Genomic DNA, 20,341 nt, shown 5'->3' on the forward strand with positions numbered 1-20,341 from the left:
AAGAGTTAAATTAAAAAGGTATTTGAATATTTGCTTCACTAAATTCCCCACATGTTCTCAATTAGATAAGCAGAAGTGCAGGTGGGAGTGCACTGTCTCTCCGTTGGTCTTGCTGTTTGGGGGCCGACTTCTTACAACCAAAGCATTACGTCATTGTGTTGAAATGAACAATAAGGAAGTACAGTAGCTCAGGAAGGAAAATGTTAAATTAAATGGACCATGTTTAACATTGTTTTTGATCCCAAGGAACAGTTTTTCCAGTATATGGAGCATTTCGATTCCATCCAGCATATGTTCTCCACAGTTTTCTCTGCTCTAATTCATCTGTGTGTCCCGACAGCTCCAGATGGTGCGCTGCCTCCCAGGCTCTCATCTGCCGCGCCAGCCAGTCTTCAGGTTGTCTGGTCTACACCAGCTCTCAACGACGCCCCTGGCTTTCCCAGGGACCAGTTTCAGATGAGGCCTAGCCACCCCACCAGAGGATTTCTAGAGTGAGCATTAGACTTTGCCCGTCCTCCTCACTGTCAGCAGGGTTAGACCATGTAGACTTATGTTTTGAACTAGTCAGCAATTGTTTACAAAAGCTACTTTTGAAAAGTTCAAAAAATTTAAAAAACAAGCCACGCTCTAACAGTGATGGGCTAGGCTAACCCATCTATTCTTTCTTTATATAAGCTTTCTTTTTTTAAAAAAAGAATTATTTATTTATGCATATAAGAGCTGGGGTGTAGGCCAGAGCTGCAGGGGTTGAAAGGATTCACCAGAGACAGAGCGGGGCACAGAACAGGCAGATTGACTGAAATACACTGCTGAGGGGAGCAGCAGGTGAGACAGGAAAGATCTGCTGTATCATGTGGGTAGCTCCCTGCTGGGGATCAAACTCATGCTGCAGTGGCTGCTGATAGCTTCACAGTGCTGTGCTTAAGCCCTTATGCCACCAGGGAGGCCTCAATATAATCTTTCAGAACAAGTAGTCTTCACCCATAACTTTTCATAAGCACATGTATTGCCTAAAGCAGGTATACACCTGAAACCCAAAAATGCAAAGTTATAATACTTATTCTGCACATTCCACATGCCAGTCTGTCAATAGTAGGCTAAATTGTGACTGCAGCTAAATTTTTCCTCTCCTATAAAGCAATATTGCAAACTCTCAGCCAAATGGCTACTTATTTAAAGGACTGATCATGTGATAATAGAAAATTGCATTCCTTGAATATATGTTGACATTTTCTGAAAAATTTTTGCTATAATATTTTACGTTTTTTTTTTTAATTTCATTGACTATCAAAGCTTCCTAATTAACATTTCTTTCTCATACAGGTTATTTTCTAATCCTTCTGCATCGTTAAGCTGTGAAGTGAGAGAGCACCAACCGTGCACAGAGCATGAGTTCTGCCTGGTGGCCTCCAATGGATTCAGAAGTGCGAGTAGCCTTTGGGTCCCATTCATGACCATAGAGCACAGTAAGTGGCCTGAACTACCCACCACCAAATGTCCTTTGCATTAGGGAGTATTAAATCTCTTCAGTTTTCCCAAAACAAAGAAACAAGCCTCCTCTATTTGCTTTACATTTGCTGGTGATAATCTTTTCCAGGGCGGTCGTAGTCAGACTCTCCAGAAAAAAAGAGAGAAATGTGGGCTTGGAGGGTGAGGGTTAGGTCTGCAGACAGGAAAAAGTAACTCATATAAATGATGAGATGGCCCCATGCTACCCTTCAGGGTACATCAGAGTGTCCTGCAATAGGGAGGTTAAAATATTTTTATGTGTGACTGAATATTTTAGTATTCTCTGCTTTAGAGGAATTCTGGCAGGCAGACGGGCTTGAAATCTGAATCTTATTTCTCAAGAAGGTCCCATAGAAAGTAAATTCAGTGTTGTTATACTTGGTTGTGGACAGATAACCTCAATATGAATATACATGGAAGTATAATTTTAACAGAAAATTGGGAATTAAATCAAGTTACACAGAGTGAAATGAGAAGAAGTACCTTTAAACGTGAGGTTCTTTGGGGTTATCTTGTCAAGTCTTTTCAGAGACATCTTAGAAGGTCTTCTGACCAAGACCTCTTGGTCTATTGACCAAGAGCCATTCTGATTCTAAGTCTGATGGGGATTAGAGTGACTTTCAGAAGGCTAGATATGAGTTCAAAGGCATGGTATGTGAAACAATATCAATCAAATATCAAATAGACTAATTTTTATAATACCCTTAATTGTGTTATTTTAGTGAGGATAAAAGGTAGAATCAGAACTATTTACCACCCTTAAAGCTTATTTCATTAAAAAAAAAAACTCTTATGAACAATAATATATAATCCTTTATCCACTTCTGATTGGCAACTACTTCCTGGGAGTAAGTTAGGAACTTTACAATGGTACTTCCAATCCCTTTGGTTCTCAAGGGTACCATTTAGTAAATGTTCAGCACAATACAGAATGGGACATCCAAGAGTCAGAAAGCATTAAAGCAACACTCAACCTATCTATGCTCCTTTTAGGAGGAACATTACAGACGCTGGGAATCTGACACCATGGTCACCAGCTGTGTACAGATGTACGAACTGGAGTGCTTACATGCAAAATAGACTTTAGAAGAGAAAACAATTTGAAACCACTAGAAATAAATTTTTAGATACAAAGGTTAGTTAAAAAGAATTAGTCAACCCTCTGTGTGGGTGATGGTCTCATAGACTATGCCATGCTGGTGAAGAGGAAAATGGTCTGGTCTTGCGGCACCTACAGTTTCTCCTGCCACACACAAATAGCAACACTTGGCCCCCCTAAGTTTTGGTAGAGGAGTATGACCTCCTATCTACAGGTAAGAGGTTTGCATATAAAGTCCAAAATATTGCTAAGTAGCAATTAGCAGAGTTCCTTTGTTGATCAAACTTATCCCCTGCCTCATCTCACTGTGAAACAAAGCCCAGTGGATATGATTAGAATTTTCATGCACAGAGATTTTGTGGTTTTGGATGCCTGGATTTGAAGTGAGTAGTATCAACCCTTCAATGTCCTCACCTAAGAGTAACCCTTGACTATGCATTAGGTGTTAACTCAAGAAACCCAACCATCATTTTTTATTTAAATCCCTTCCTTGAAGCTGATGACTTCTTTGTTTCTCTGCTTCCTGCACACACTACAAATTCACACACATTAGCAAAGAGCCAGAGGCTGGCCCACTGGCCCCTCCAGGGTAAGTTACCAGTGCTTGCTCAGCCCCAAGACATGATGACAGTGAACTCTATATTTTGGGTGTCACTGGAGATGGATGCCATCTCTGAAAGGATGTACAATTGAGTTGACAAAGACTGAGTGATTGGCATTGGGCACAAGCAGTTTTTTCTGTCAAGGCTTCAAAGCATTGCTTCTGAAACCACCCATGCTGACAGCTCCATGCCAGAATTGCACTTCATACTTGATCTTGGCCAGCACCTCCTGTTTGCCCACGTGCAATTTCCATTGTAGAAATGTTATGTATCATCTTACAGAATGAAACAGAGAAGCCATTCGTGCTCACATTTAAATTTCACCCCCTCAGTAGGTAACTTTCACATCAACCATGGGCCCCAAATGCCTGGAGTTAATAAAATTCCTCAATAGTGGTATTTTTCGTGATCTAGCAAACCTATGATTTCTATCAAGCTTGTGACACCGCTGAAGCCAGAAAAGGTAACTGAGTCAGGAAATAAGCTATAGCCAGAGAAACAAATGCTTGAGTATAAAGAGAAGTTATCATGGGCAGAGAAAGGGGCTGTGAAGAATTTTAATAGATTTTCCTTTCAAATAATTTGTCATTTACTTCAGTGTGCCACCAATATCCAGTTCCATGCATTTTTAAAAATCTAGCATGCTGATGCCAAATAATAATAATGCACATTTCCTATGAATATTTTAAATCCTGTTAAATGTGTGTTAATAAAAGATGTTTGTTCCAGCCGACTTGGTCAGTGTAGTGTTCAACAGTTTGCAACCAGATAAATACAAACAACACATGACTTTTTTTTTTCTTTACATTCTCCTGGCAGTCCAATCATCTAGCATGTATGTCTGCAGATTGCAAACATGTATGAAGATTGTGTTAGGCTTGGACACAAGTGATTAACAGAATCAAAATACTTGCCTCGCAGCAGAAATTTTTGATGCCTTAGACTAGAAATAACCCTCGCTCCTGATTATATTATTGTTCCCTCTCTTTCTCTCTGATGTGCTGGCAATTGTTTCTGTACAACATATACATGTAGAAATTGTAGTTGGCTGGAAGGGTTTCTTCCAACTTCAGCTTAAATGTGGACATGCTCTTTTGCCTAAAATCCCGCCCTGTGTAAAATATGAAATAAGCCATTTTTCTGTAAAGTTGTGATTCCCTAGGGCAATAAATATCAGATAATCTGTTTCCCTAGAAGTTTTTCAGGTAACAAGGATGAGTATGGAATATTGCCCCTCAGTCATTTAAAAGCAAAATTGTGGTATCACAAGCAGTGCAATGGGTCAGCCCAATGCAAATGAAATTTCTCCTAAAAATCACTTACCTGTCTCCAAAATAGATAAACAAATTATAGAGCAGGCAATTTACTTATCATATAGTTTTAAAAACTTTAAAGATATGGACATCTTTCCAAATTTGTAGCTAAAACTTTCAGAGTTAAGGCCTCCCTGGTGGCGCAGTGGGTTGAACACAGCGCTGTGAAGCTGTCCGCAGCCTCTGCAGCATGGGTTCAATACCCGGCCAGCCAGGGAGATTCCCACATGGCACGGCAGACCTCTCCTGTTGTGCCTGCTGCTCACCTCAGCAGTGCTTTTGGTCAGTGGCCTGTTCTGCTCCCCACTCTGTCTCTGGTGAATTCTCTCACCCTCTCGCACCTCTGGCCTGTACCCCAGCTATTATACAAATAAAAAATAAATCTAAAAAAAAAAAACTTTCAGAGTTAGAATTTTAACTATTCATCTAAGAGATATTTTAAAATAAAACTTGTGGCATGAGGATAGTTTATTCTGCAGATAACTCTTCCACCCGTTCATTATATTGCTAACACTGAAGGTCCATGAATTTTGAATGGAGAGGCTAAAAGATACAAAACCTATACAGTGAGATCTTCAGTGCCTTTAACATACTGAATTTACTACTCACTATATTATGCGTTCTTATTATTTCCACATTTAATTGCACTATGAACAAAGGATGAAGTATTCAGGGAAATCATCCTGGTCTCTGGGTTCTGCTTTCATTCCCCCTCCCTAGTATTTTCAAGCCTTTTCCCGCCTTCATTCATCTTCCAGAATGTGGATGTGTACAAAAGAAAAGAGGTTCCCTTCCAAGCAAGATAGGATGTTAATTAAATCTGTCTCTATCAGGACACTTTTCTTCTGTTGATGTGCTACTCATTCATCAAGCCCCAACTCAAATGTCACCCCTCCTGGGAAGTCTTCTTATGACTGCCTTGGAAGTCCCCCTGTGGGCCATCCCCCTCTGAAATATAACTTCTCAAGTCCTCAAGCTTCAGCCCATAAATCTCTGTATTTTCAGGGGTTGGTGGGAAGTCTGTATAGAGCACGTACCCAAAAATTGTTCATGCAAGTACTGGCTACAAAGAGTTTCACACAAGCATATCCATGAAAACTCACCAGGCAAACCTTAACTCAGAACCTGCCACCTACCAGGGGCTGAAAGAGACATGAAACTCACAAGGGTGAAGGACACAGCTCTGTCCTGGAAGCCTCCCCTTCACTATAAGAGGAGGCAGACTTGAACCACAGGTGAGAACAGAGAGCTAGAACTTCTGTGAGAGCAAGCACAAGAGAAAGAGTGTTTTCCTCAATAGGGGGTGTCTGGAAAGCCAGAGAAGACCAGGAGAGGGAAAAGGCACAATTGCTAATTTGAGTGCATTTTAATATCAAGTTTCAAGTTGACTTCTTCACCATTGGATAGACAAAAGCAGAAAAAGCAATTGCTGGATGAGGAGACCCCTGGTATAGGTGACAAAGGGCAGCTGGCAGGGTGTTCTGCCCATGCATGGTTCCAGGGTAGAGAAGAGGAGGGCAAATGTAAGGGAAAGAAACCCCAAAAGCTATCCTATTTCATTGCCTTGCTAAGAGCCTGCTGACTGTCCCTTTGAGTCAACATTGGTGACTTGAATAATATAATGAATGTCCTAATTAGACCTCTGCTAGCCCAAAACCATGTGCTAATTCAAAATCTTGTGGTGTGGGGAGAGAGGATATATAGGAAGAGAATTGCAAAGGGATAGCCTTTTTCTTGTTCCCATTCCTGCATTCTGCACTAAGAGCAAAATATCATGAGTCCTTGTGACAGGGAAGGGAAATAAAAATGTGGTATGAAATTCAATGAATTGATCAAGATAATTCTAAAGCAGGATTTTCCAAATCATTTAGTAAGAGTACTTGTGCCCTTAGGAGTATTTAAAAATGTAAAACTATTAATGCTTGGCAAACATCTTTTTATCAGTATGTTTCAGAATTTAAAATCTCAGCCTGCATCTTAAGAGTGTTGAGTGTGAGAGAAAAATAAGAATATTTTTGTTCCTATTTTTAATGAAGGCATAGCATAGTTATATCAGATTTGATTTTATTTAATGAAAAAATGTGAACTACAGGGTTCAGTAGTGTTGCCTGATTATTCTGTATTCTCCTTTCCAAATACTTTCCCCAGTTGCTTTAAATACTGACTTCTGAATTCTGGAATGTCTGTCTTTTCAAACAATGATGCAGATATCTATTTAGCAGAAAGATCCATGATGAAAAGGAAATTATTTCATCTCCTGATTTGAGAGCAAAATGGCTTTGTCTGTATGTCCTTAAATATTCTATTTTCTAGATTCCACCCACCAAATGCTGACATTTCCAGATTGAAAAGCTAATATGTATTATTAATTTTACACCCTGAGATCAAAAGCTTAAAGTGACCAACAGAAAATTCTTTGAAAAGAGGGAATGATTTCCTTCTTAGGCCTTTGAATCCCTTTGGGCATATTGGGTGGGGCTCTTCCAAATGGGCAGTCTCTTGTCTTTTAGGATTTTTTACTTTCTTCATGAATACCCACACAAACACATTAACTTCTGTCCCAAATTTTCAGGAAAGATCCCTGGCCATCCAGTGCAAAATAATATAACTCTGTTCTGAAAGTCAAAACCTTCTTCCTAACCTAATGCTACTGTCCTAGGATCAGAAGAAATAGAGGAAATAGCCCCAGTGTTGGTTCTCCTACCTGTAGAATTAAAGGATATCCTTTCAATTTCAACAACATCCTAGACTTCAGATCTTCCTTTTACTAAACAATGATGCCTAAGTCACACAGTCCATTCCCTATTTTTATCATTTGCCAAAAACCTAAAATTTCTTTTTGGTGCAAAATCATGGTGGCCATCCTTAATATTTGTTCTGGGATACTGCTGTGTCTCTTCATCATCACAAGATTAATATTTCTTTATTTTAATTTTATTGTCCTGTTACATAGGAGTCTTTTGTTATAAGCTGTCAAAAATCCTTTTGGGAATTAGTTGGGATATAAATAATAAATTGATAAAAGAATTCATGATTAAAGAGAGATAGACTCCATCCCTCTCCTCTTCTGCTAACATACCAGTAGTGAATATCAAAAGACTCCATTAATAATTAGCATATAATATATTGCTCTAGATAATTATAAATCCATATATTTGCCACCTTAATTTTTAATTCATTGGCAACTTTAGAGGATATTCATTTATGAAGTTAATATTACTGAAAAGAGCTTTCAAATTAAGTGAGGTTTTCATTAGAATGGCAATCAGGAGAACATAACAAGAAAACTGAGCAATCATGGGTAAGTCTGATAGCAAACAAGTGTACAAGACCTGGGAAAACGGCTGAGCATTACACCCACCCTGAAGGTATGAGTTGTTAAAACTGCTTATTCTCTCTCTCTCTCACACACACACTCCCTTCTCAATATGCACACCTGAATAGAAAAATAAATAAGCAGATCCCACCATTAACGATTTTATTACTCTATTTTAGGCTGGGGCTGAACTTTGGAAGCTGATGAACAAAATAGTTTCCCATAAAAGATAATTTCATTTGCCAAAATGAAACTACTTTCCGTTATTAATGCTGTAGTGAAATGGCCTGAAATATGAACCAGTGATCTGAGCAGAAAGGATGTTCCTGTCCTGGCTCCATGTGGGGTTCTCTAAACAATTACACCCACGGAGAGGGCTGTACACTTGCATTTCCATCACTGGCCAGCTGAGCTGTGTGGCTGTCAGCCTCCTCAGTGTCCCCTCTAGTGACAGCTGCATTGACAACATGTTATACTCCACATTGATTTTACAGTTTAGGAGCTGATTGTGATATATAGGGATTTTAAGAATTCAGCTGAGAGGCTGACTTTTGCCTTTTATCATTCCATTAAAATTTTATAACCATCTTTTTCATGTCATTTCATCCATGAATTCTTACTTTAGAAAGTGATAGCTACTGCTGTGAGCATAACTTTTCTCATGTTCAGAGCTTTTTATTGTATTAGCAAACTACCCCAATTATAGTTATTACTCATGTTTTACATAATTGTGGTGACCCTTTCAACCATGCAGGAGCATGCCGGTTGATTTGTATATAGAATGAGATGATTCGGCTTATCATTTTAAAGCACTACATGGAAAGCATGCCAGGAGTCAGGGTTAACACTTCCCTCGCCAAAGGAGCTAATTAAGCTGCTTACGACTTCCTCTCGGAATCACGCCAGCTTAAGGATACCTCTTGCTATGAGAGCAGGGCGTCTGTCGACTCAGCGAGCGAAAGAAGCTAATAAAATATACGCTGGCTTTTTAGCGGGGGGTGGGGTGGGGGGGGGAAATCATGAAATTGAAATGGAACATCTTTTCTTCCCAAGATAAGAGATCATCTGTAAGGAAAGGCTGCGTGGTGGGAGGGGCTGGAAATGCAAGTTTATCTCATTATCTTGCCTGTTTCACTTAGAATAGGATCATCCGACTCAGGATAAATAAAAGGCTTATCTCCATCATAAGGAGGAACAAACTATTTCATTGTTGCGTCTTTTCCCTGAAGAAGATCACAGTTTGATAGAGCATATATGAGGGGTAATTATGCAAGACCCCTCCGGAAAATACAAATAAAAAATATTTTCTGATTTTTAAGCATAGATGATTATTTTTGTGGAGGGAGAAGGTTTAAATCTCCTCTGTTGATTTTATGGACCCCGACCTTAGAGGATCTGATTTTCCAAAACAGCAGTGATATCTTCTAAGATTTTCACTTGTTTTTCTTTGGGAAATAGCCAAAACTAGATGACAAGAATAAATAAGGATTCTTGTCCGTATTTTGACATAATAATTGCTGCTGCTTCTCTAGACTAGAGAACCAAAGTAAGAAATGTCACAGTGGCTTTAAGAAAGCTTTCAAATGAAAGCGAGCAATTGACTAAAACGGAAAATGTGATCTTTATCAAGATGACTGTACTTTTAGGATTTTTCTCTTCAAATAGGCTGCATTACCAAATTGTCAGAAATGGCTTGATTTCAGGGTTAGTGCACTATGACATCTTTCCTCTCAAAAAGTAATTATGAATCTATCATCAGTCCAGTTGGTGACAAATATGTGGATTGTGTTGTCTAGAAGTGTGCTCTCATAACCCACCATTGCTGGACTCATTGGCTTTGCAGAGCTGGGCTCACGTTTGAAATTTAAACCTGGGGTGTAATGCTGGATTGCATCCACACTCACAGCACCAATGCTGTTTTAAACAATTACTAAATCCAAGTATATCTTTTTTAAAGATTTTCAATAAAATCTAATGTTCACAGAAAGATCTCATAAATGTCAAAATTGCTGTGGGCAGAAAAGGGGATATAGTATTTTCTTGATCTGTTGTAGCAATTTATAGATTTCAGGCCGTGGTTTATAAGAATGCTAAATGTTCTGGAATTACAGCTGTTACTGATCAGTGATTGAGCCAGATTTGTGTTATCACACCATGTTCTTGCTTGTACCTAGAGAGCAGTAAAGCCTCAATATAATAAAAAGCACCTGCATTTTAAATGAAATTTCAATTGAAAAACTTAACAGCCCTTCAAATTGCAGAATTTAACGCAGCCCAGTAAAGCTTAAATAACACTTTGCCTCCGCAGGCTGAGGGGTTTGCATTCAAGGTGACTTGATTGTGTCGCATGGTGAAATTATTTACAATTAAGGAATTTCTCTGGAGGGCTGCAGAATATTTGCTGTTCCACAGCACCTCTGCAGGCATATGGTGGGCCTTTTTCAGTATTCATGGAGTCTCCTGAACCTTTATGATAATTGAATCAGTTAGAGTGCTGAGTGGAGCAAGCATAAAACCTGTTAACCTAAAGGTCAGATCTGTGCATTGTTTATTTATCAGTAGGTGAAAGAGCTAAATCGGCAGCTTCTGTCACAGTCACAGTAAAAAATCACCTATAATATTAACAGGGAGTAGATAAATTGCAAAACATGGATTAGAATGATAAACAGAACTAGATATAATATGGAATAGATAATGAGAGATGCTGAAGGATTTTACTGGGCTGTAAACTACTCAGGTTTGTTATGATAGGTTATTGATTATAATTAGTTACTGTGCGTTATAGAAAAAATATGGCAAGAGCTAGAACTTCAGTGACAATAGCCCTCTTGTCCATTTTTCTTCTATCTTACATTTTAAAAAGTTCTCATGGTATTTTTAATCATTGGCCTTAATAAAAGATAAATGATTTTGATAAAGCTCTCTTGGAGAGGAACATGATGATTTAGTTCAGTAATAGTCAACAAGTGCTTCCTGCTCATTTATGAGCTGTGCCTTCGTGGTTCTGGTCTTTATGGAGCTTATTTACTTATTGCCCTTTACGAACTGATCTATTTCCTACCCTTCTAGGAGAGTAATCACACATTTTAACTTTATTCTGAGGAGCTGTGGGATGTTTCCAGGAAGTATTAATTATTAGATTTATTCCACTTAATAGGACCTGGACCCATAGACCTACCTGTTCTTCTAGACATGAAGTCAAGACTGATGTTGGTGACCAAGCAGCACCCTTTGCAGTGCATTGGGGTTATTACCCATTATAACATTTACCAACAAGGTGGTCTCCACTTGAAAACTTCTGGAAATGTCACCAACTGCATGGTAACCCAGTTATGTCCACACACTGCCTATGAGTTTCAGGTTGAGGCCGATACTGCAAAAGGGTATTCCCTGTCCCCAGAGTCCCAGACTGTGTGGACACTGCCAGCTGCACCAGAAGGCATCCCAGCTCCAGAGCTGTTCTCAGATACCCCCACATCTGTGATTCTATCTTGGCAATCCCCCACCCACCCCAACGGCTTGGTGGAAAAGTTCGCAATTGAGAGAAGAGTCCAAGGGAAGGCGGAAGTGACTATGCTGACGACACTCCCAAGAAGTCATCCCATGAGGTTTATTGACAAGACCAGTGATCTCAGCATGTGGACCATATGCAAACACAGAGTACTGCTAAGCACCCTCAGTGGAAGTACAAACAGCAGGGCTTGGGCAGAAGTGACCACGAGACCTTCGAGACCTGCTGGGGTCCAGCCACTCTCAATGCAATTGCTGGGGCCAGAGTCAGCCAAGGTAAGAGGCTGACTGTTCTTTCTCCTTTGCAGATGAGGAGTTTACCGTGAATCGACTCTGTGTTGAACAGAGCCACCTACTGACAAACGCACACATTTGTTGTTTTAGGCATTCACTGGAGAAACTGGGTTTTGGCCTTTGGCCCAAATGCTCTTGAATTCGATGTCAGTTTTTCATTTCTCCCTGTATCCTCTTAATTATATTGTTGAGATGCTTCCATTTGCCTCACACACCTGAAATACTTTGAATGCCACAATGGGATGCTTAGCTTAACCACCACGTCAGATTTAAATAGATCAGAAAATGAAAAGAGATGGGAAAATACAGAGGAATGTATTAGCATATTTAAAAAATTCTAATTACCAATATTCTAATATTTTTTTAATGATCAAAGAATCACAATGATGGGGAAAGAAAGAAAATAGCATGTTACGGGGCTATCTAGAAAGTATTCAATTATTCACCTCATTCTACTGGGAATGAACTCTAGAGGACAAGATAACTACCATTGTTTTGGCTTGCATACAAACTTCATTCAAGGGAAATTAGTGTAACCAAACAGGAGGGAGTTTTGTAGCTTAGAAGCCTCTTTTGTGTAAATACACACATGCTTCCATGAATTCCGTCTTGTACTACTGCCAAAAGCATTGCTACAGCGGTCTGCTCGCCAGAGCTCAAAACAAAAGACATTTGCATAACAGCAAAGTTCATCTGTTGACTTTATTGCTAGGATCTGTGTCCTGTTTCTCTCTACCCCCATCTAACACACACACTGGGTGATGCCCAGTGGTGTCCACTGTTGAAGAAATAAAATTTATCCTATAAGCTAAAGCTATTTTTGAAAGTCTTCAGCCATGAATTTCAGGATAAGACTGGTCAAAGAAACACACTTCTTGATAGGAATATTTCAATAGGACACAGAATTCTGTTGATAAAACACTAAAAATAAATTAATTAGAATTGCATGAGGCATAATGTTTATTATATAAATAGGGCGTTTTAAAAATCATTCATCATTTAGCATAAAAAAAGCAAAAGAAAACCCCAAACAAATAGAGTTATTTATATTGTTTAACTTACTTATATATTTTTACATTGTTGTTCATTTTTGTGCAACTTTGATTTCTCCTCTCAGGTGTAATCCCCATAAAATTACCACCACCAAGACACCCAAGAACCATCACCACAGTCTTTTGTGCTCCTCTGTTTTGTTCCCTCTCCCTCCAGTTATTGATCATTCCAGAAATGACTTCTTTATATTCCTGGGGGAATTCTGCAAAACTTTGGTAGCAGAACAAACCCAGATGATGTGACATGAACACAGTGCTTTCACAAAGGCATTACATAATGAACAATTTTCTGTAGGCAGACCTGAAAAGAAATATTTTCAGAAAAACAATGACTTGATGTAAAATTTTGCTTGATTCAGATATGTAAATGACAAAGAGTATCCAAGACAGGTTGCCTGGATTTTTCTTTCTTTTCTTAATCCTTCTTTTGACTATGCAGCTTCTCCCAGAATGAAACAATACAGGTGACATGTCAGTTTAGGAGAGGTTAGATGAGTTTGACTAGGAAGCTGGATCTCCCAGAACTCACCAAGTCAAGAGTCTAAAACTCTCCTAGAAGGCACCTGAAATATGTGGTGATAATTATTTTTAAATCCACACCTTTTATTTATTCTCATTCATAAATAGAAAATCAAAAGTTCTCAATGAGTCATCAGGAATATTCCAGGAATGCTTCTAAAAATCTATTCACATGTCATCACCATTCTCATTGATTTTTGATAAACTAGGCTCTGATGTCTGTTTAAATCAATCTTTACAAAAAATGATAAACTCCATGGTAGGAAATGAAACAATAATCATGACAACTACTCTTTACTGAGTTCATACTAATCTCCAGGAATTGCTCCTATTTAATTTTTACTACAACCCAAACAGGTAGATATTATTAGTAGCCCCATTTCGCAGACAGGAAAATTGAGAATTTAGAGATTAAGTAAACAGTCTAGAATTATATAAGGAGTAAGAGTGAGGACTCACAGGCAGCAGAGATCCAAGAGCTATACCAAGTTTGCTTTATTGTGCTGCCGTAAGCGCAGACTGTGCTGTCTTCCTCCATAGAAGGAAAATTCATATTTGTCAATCCTTTCAGAGTCAGCAGAACTACCTAACTTCCTTCTAATCAGAATGATGATCATTTTTTTGTTGTTGTTTCAACCTGAATAAAATAATTTTGATGTATAAAAAGAAGACTAAATGGTTGAAATAGTCTAGAAAATCATGAAATAAAAGATTAATGAGATAAGGGGCCTTCCTGGTGGTGCAAGGGGTTAAGCACAGAACTTTGAAGTTATGCTCAGCCACTGCAGCACGAGTTCGATCCCTGGCCGGCCAGGGAGCTACTCACATGGCGCAGTAGACCTCTCTTGTCTCGCTTGCTGCTCCCCTCAGCAGTGTATTTCAGTCAATCCCCCTGTACTGTTCCCCACTCTGTCTCTGGTGAATCCTCTCACCATCCCCCCCCCACACCTCTGGCCTGTACCCCAACTCTTGTATGCATAAAGAAATAAAATAAATCTTTGAAAAAAAGAAAAAAAGATTAATGAGATAAGACCCTCCCTCAGTGTTTATACCAACTCTAAGCCACTGAATCATAGTAGTATGGTATTGGCCTAAAAATAGATAGGGAACAGACTAGAAAGTTTAGATAAAGGGTAAAGTATATGGTGGAAATTGACTTACTGTGAAAAGTACCATTTTATTTCATCAGAAAAGAAAGGATGGCTTGCTTTAAAATTGGTACTGGCCTAACTGACAATTCACATATAAGAAAAATAAATAGATCCTGCCATCATTTTGTAACTAACTTCTAATAATTCAAAAATTTGATGTTATAAAGTATAATGCTTAGAAGAAAATAAAGGAATTTTTCATATGAGCTAAAGGTAGGAGAGCTCTTTATAAAGACAAAATAAAGAATCTCATTATCTTTAGGAGTGTTCTATATAGTTAGTAAAAAATGGATTTTTTTTTTTGGTAAGACATAAGGCTTCTCAAAATGAAGTCAGACTCCAAAAGATAGATTGGAAAAACACTTCTGTACCACATGTAATTGAAAAATATATTATTCCTCCATCATATTCAAAGGACCTGTAATAATTTATGATAAAGTGGCAATTCAACATAAAATAAGGCATAAATATGAATATATAACTTAAATAAGAGAACATACAAATAGTAATATTTGAAAAGGTTTATATCTTATAAAAATCAAAAGAAGGTAAATTAATTAAAAAGAAGTAATTAAAGAATATTGGCAAAAGTTAAAAGAAATATTTAAGAGTGTGAGGACACTCACTGTTTGTGATAAAGTAAATTAACATAGCCTTTTCATAAAGCAATTCACCAATAATAATTATTAGAAGTAAACATACTTTTACTTTCTGGCATAGCAATTATTGATTATCTAGTCAATACACAAGAAACACAATGGGATACAGTATGCATTTTGATATATTGTTTTTAGCATTAAAATAGATATCAGTCTAATAAAAACTGAATAATTTGTTTTCAGCAATGAAAGAAATGTTATATATATATGAAAAAAGTGGTAAGAGGTGTCCATAATCTATAAGTATGAAAATCAAGTTGTAGCTTAAGGGGTATTTTTTATATAAAAATAATTAAAAGAAAGTTTACACTGTGTGGATATATTTGCTTTGCTTGAATAAACATACCAGAAAGTAGTTAATTTTATTTCTAAAAATAGTTAATGTATACTTAATTCTGTATGAGAAGTTTTACTAGAGAGTTGGTTGTTCAAAAGCACAGCAGTATGAATTCAGACATTTCCACATTCTTGGGCCTTGTGGTATGGTTCTATCTTGAATTGATTAAGTAGTCTAGAATTATACAATCCTGTAACTAGACAGGAGAGCAAGAATTGTCTCACCATTGTCTCTTCACATTAGATAAAGAAAACCAGGGCCCACATATATGATTTGCTCAGATGTGGCTTTTGTTGAGACTAGATCAAATATCAGGGACATTTATTCTTTACCCCTTCACAACTCATTATATCAACCTACACACACACTCTTGTAAATGAAGTTATTATATATAGTCTAATGGAGACCAGGCAGGAAGGAAGTTACACTGTATATGTATGATACCTTTCCCCAGTAGTCAGTCACTTCACCTGACTTCTTAAGTGTTTGCCTTCAAAAGGAATCTTTGAAGGTGTCTTGATTCTTCCAGATCTGAAAGAGTTGGTAAATGTCAGTGGCTCCTTAAAGACCCACCCACCTCTCCTATTTTTAAAAAACTTAAAATAACTAAGAGAAACATGGAAATCTAATCTAAGTGTAATTGTTATGATAACACTTAGATTAGATTTCCATGTTTCATAATCTTTCCTATGTGTAGTAAATATAGTATAGAGGGCTGCTGGAAATTAACCTGACTTTTACGTATTTTGGCCACTATAGTAAAGAATGAACTTTAGTATTTAACAAGCTGACTGCTTAAAAATCTTAGACATACTATTTTTATTAATGACCCCCAGGATAATTTCAGGAAGGTGATCCCCTAAATCCCTTCTGCCTTGAATGACAATGCCACTGCCTAGAATGAAAATGGCATCCTCCACCATGTTATATAAGTCCCTCTAAAAATGTTATATAGACACAGATTCCTGTTTCCCAACAGGTATTGCCAACTGTCAAACTGTGACCTGAGTTCCCCGAATATTATAGTTCAAGAGCAAGGAATATCATGTGTGTATATGATATATCCCTATATTCCACCTCTCATCAAATGAAATTTAATGGCAAAATCTCCCTTTTTCCACTTAGAAGTATCAAGAAGCCCCCTGCATTTACCTTGACCCCTCTTTCCAGCCCGCAGAGAGCATTGCACCACAAATTAATGGAATCCTGTGTCGGTTCTATAGATTTGTCATGTTTTAGGGTCTTTGGTCTTTTCTTACATTCAGACAAATCCTCTCTTCTCCCAAAGAACAAGCACATCAAAAACTTCTCTTTACCCCAACACTGTAGAACTCCCCATGAATTTCTAAAACTAGCTGTGTTCCACAGTCATGTAGTAACATCTGATAAAACATCAGTCATCGATTATGATGATGATCACTCTCCAGATGACACCAGGTACAAGCCTGTTCTGTCAATCCTTAGTGAGAAATCACAACAAAATCTCATTTCCTGTTTCTTTGGGGGAACAATTTTTCTTTTGAACTAGGGAGAACATTTTGGCCATTTCTTCTCCATCCTAATTTTTCTATTATTCCTTTTCAATTTTGATTTTATATAAAATTCCACACATAATGTATCAATGCATCACTTTATGGAAATGTGTCTTTTAAAATTTCAAAATAACAGTATGCTCAGGAAAATATAGAATCCAGTTGACCATGACTGCAAGTATTTATTGAACTCCATCACAGCATCCATGGCATTGAGTGGGCCTTCAGTTTGTATCCTGCTAACAAGAAGCTTATGATCTACTTGGAAGATGAAGTATGTATTCCAGAATTTAAGCAGCCTTGCAAGGCAACAATAAAAGAGATCAACATAGCAATAAATAAGTGATTTTTACATGACTAACACATATTTTTCAAGCCTCCTTTTCCCCCCCGAAAGAGCATGAGTGGGTTGCCACTATGACCTTAACAAAAGTTGGTCAGAAGAGAAAGAGAATGTTAAATAAACATAATGATATTCCGTTACAAAATGTTGTTTCTTTTCTCTAATGCTTAAGTTCACAAGTTAAACAGAATCATCCTCTGCTTGCCTATTTAAGTTTTCTATACATCTTTTATCTTTGATAATAACACATTGTCATGACTTTATTTTCTGTATTATTTATGCACAAGTGAGTTGCAGGAACTCAATTGTGCATCCACTGAAAATGTAAATAATGTTTCACCCTCCCATACACATGCGCACGCACGTGCACTCACACACACACACACACACACACACACACACACACCCAGAGTAGTGACATATTTAGAGCACACACTGACAATGCAACAATGCAAAGAGAGGTGTTCTGAGGTTTTATTTAATTGAGTTATAAACAAGAAAGTGATCACATCCTGCTGCTCCCCCATTGATGCCCATGGATGTGTGAATTTTCTCCAAGTGTGCTCTGTGTCCTTCAGAACGCCCACAGTGCAGATGAATCACAAAGGTGTGTACTCTTCTGTCAGTCCTAGAAAGTATCAAGACGAAAGCCAAATGCAGGACACAGCATTTCATTTGGCTCCTGGTGTACTGCTAATTGATCCCAAACTTTTCATTAATGTCTGGTGCAAAAGGCTAAGTAGAAAGTAGGCATTTAGAAAAAATTTAACTGAAAACCAGACAGAGCAAAATTCTAGGCCTTGTGAACTTGAATTGCTCTGTTCCTGTGTTGTCGCATAGCTTCTAAGTTTATCTTTTATTGCAGGTCACTTGGAATCCACCACTCATTCAGAATGGAGACATGCTTAGCTACGAGATCTGCATGCCTGACCCTCATGTGATGATAACCAGTGCTAATGCTACTTCTTCCATGTTCAGTCATGTGATCATGCATTTGAAGCCTTTCATGAATTATTCGGTCACTATTGTGTCTTGCTCAGGGGAGAACAGGTATCTGGGAGGATGCACAGAGAGTTTATCTGCCCATATCACTACCGAGCCCGCCCTGCCCCAGGATGTCAGCCCCTTGCTGGTGATCCCGATAAGTGAATCCTACATTGGGATTTCTTGGCAACCCCCATTAAGGCCAAAAGGACCCAATCTAAGGTAAGAGTAAATGACTTTGCTTTTGGGTTTTGTCACAGTCTTCACTCTCTAGAAAGGATGGAAAGAGGTATTTACTCACATATAAACATAGAACTAATTAATTATTGAATACCTCATAACTTTTATAAAATTTAATATTATGTATCTTGATTTATATAGAATCATAGAAACTATCTGTGGTAGAAATATCATATTGTGAATAATTAAAATCCCTTGAGAATCAGCACTGTTCTCATGATTCTCTAAAAAATCTTCAATTTGATTTTCCTAATGTACTTTTAGTATTTGTCAGGCAAACTTTCTGCTTTTTCTAAATGATTCATTTGAACAAATATGCCTCAAAATTCCAAAGTTAACACAGTAATTCTTTGTCATGTTATTATCTGGAAATTTGTAAAGAATGTGGTCAAGAATACAGATGAAAGAAAAGAGCTGTGACTTTAAATGGGTTTGTAACAACCCAAACTTGACACTCAGCCAAGACTATGAAGTTGATAATATTATCATTGTTTATAAAGTATTGCTAGTAGAAGTCTTAGGAAATCATTAACTTTATAAGCATTTTTGTATATCTACTTTGTGTGAAATTGACCATAGAGTTTTGGCAAATCTGACATAGAAGGAATTGAAAATGTTATCATTCTTGCTGATAATGGAAAAATGTGAATGTAGCTGATTAACTGAAAATAATTGAATATATGAAATCAGCCTGGAAAAAAAAAAAAGATCATCTGGAAAAAACTTCATTGTTGTAAATTAAGATGTTTTCTTTCCGTTTGCATGCACACACCAACACTCATACCACACAACAACCTAAATTTTGGTAATAACATTTGTTGAGATAATCCCAATGTTTCTGCTTGTCTTTTGCTTTAGATGTGAGCTTCTGAGATGTAAAATCCAGCAACCACTTGCATCAAATCCCCCAGAAGATTTAAATCTGTGGCACAATATTTATTCAGGAACTCTGTGGTTTTATGAAGATAAGGGTCTTAGCAGGTGAGATTACAAAACTATAAAAACAAATGCTGGCATTTAGTTTGGGGCATGTTGAATAGTTCAAAGTGTCTTAGTGTCTTCATTGTGTGAACATGTTATCAGTTATGCAATAAAACATGTTTAGTTATTATCTGTGGTGTTAATCATACAACTGCAACAGTGAGCACGTTCAATATTTGCCATCTTCACTGCACATTTAAAATAAGCCTTTTGAAGTTGAGTTTGTAGAGGTTTGAGCCTTAACCTATTGCCTTTGTCACAACTCAAACCATACATGAAACTTAAAAGAGGCATTTGGAAACATGCATTGTGTACAAAAATGGGGAAATTATAGGGCATGTATCCAAAGCTTGCTATCTCTGGGAAAAAATTTGTTTTAAGTCATTGATTCAGTCTACAAAATAATATTTAGTTAACAGACTTGGGACTTGAAAGAATCCAATTCAGAGTTCCCAGAAATCAAGGAGTGGACAACTAGCAATCTCAGGAAAAAGGGAGCATGGGGTCATAGGGAGACTCAGACTCCATTTCATCCTAGGGTAGTGACATTAGGCAAGTCACTTAGCCTCTCTGAGCTTCAGTTCCATTATCTGTAAAATGAGAGGATTGGATGGGATGAAATGACTTCTACAGCTCACTCTGGTGCTGTTCTGGATCACTGCCCTTTGGAGTATTTCCATAACACCTCCCAGTACATAACACCGTCATATTATACTGTCCTGGTATGGCTAAGGGTTTGGATGCCCCACTGTGTCGTCAAGCCCACCACAAGGCAGAACTTTGTCTTCGCTACTCCTGTATCCTCAATCGCTGGCTCACTTGTTCAGTGACAGACTCAGGACAGGGTTAGCTATTTAATTTCTCTGTGCCTTAGGAGTACTAACTGTGCTCTTATTCTCT

At 37.8% G+C, this 20,341-nt stretch overlaps 1 protein-coding gene across 1 annotated transcript in view; it reads left to right on the forward strand.

Moving 5' to 3' along the window:
- USH2A (usherin) overlaps positions 1-20,341 on the forward strand; it is a 635,462-nt gene that overhangs the window by 412,043 nt on the left and 203,078 nt on the right. The window contains 5 exon segments of the mRNA XM_037497740.2: positions 341-491; positions 1,324-1,466; positions 10,997-11,625; positions 18,102-18,442; positions 19,319-19,441. Of these exon segments, the coding sequence (XP_037353637.1) occupies positions 341-491; positions 1,324-1,466; positions 10,997-11,625; positions 18,102-18,442; positions 19,319-19,441 (1,387 nt within the window).

Source organism: Talpa occidentalis, unplaced genomic scaffold (genome assembly GCF_014898055.3).
Source record: "Talpa occidentalis isolate TD23 unplaced genomic scaffold, MPIMG_talOcc4v2.1 talOcc4.8, whole genome shotgun sequence".
Lineage (NCBI taxonomy): Eukaryota > Metazoa > Chordata > Mammalia > Eulipotyphla > Talpidae > Talpa > Talpa occidentalis.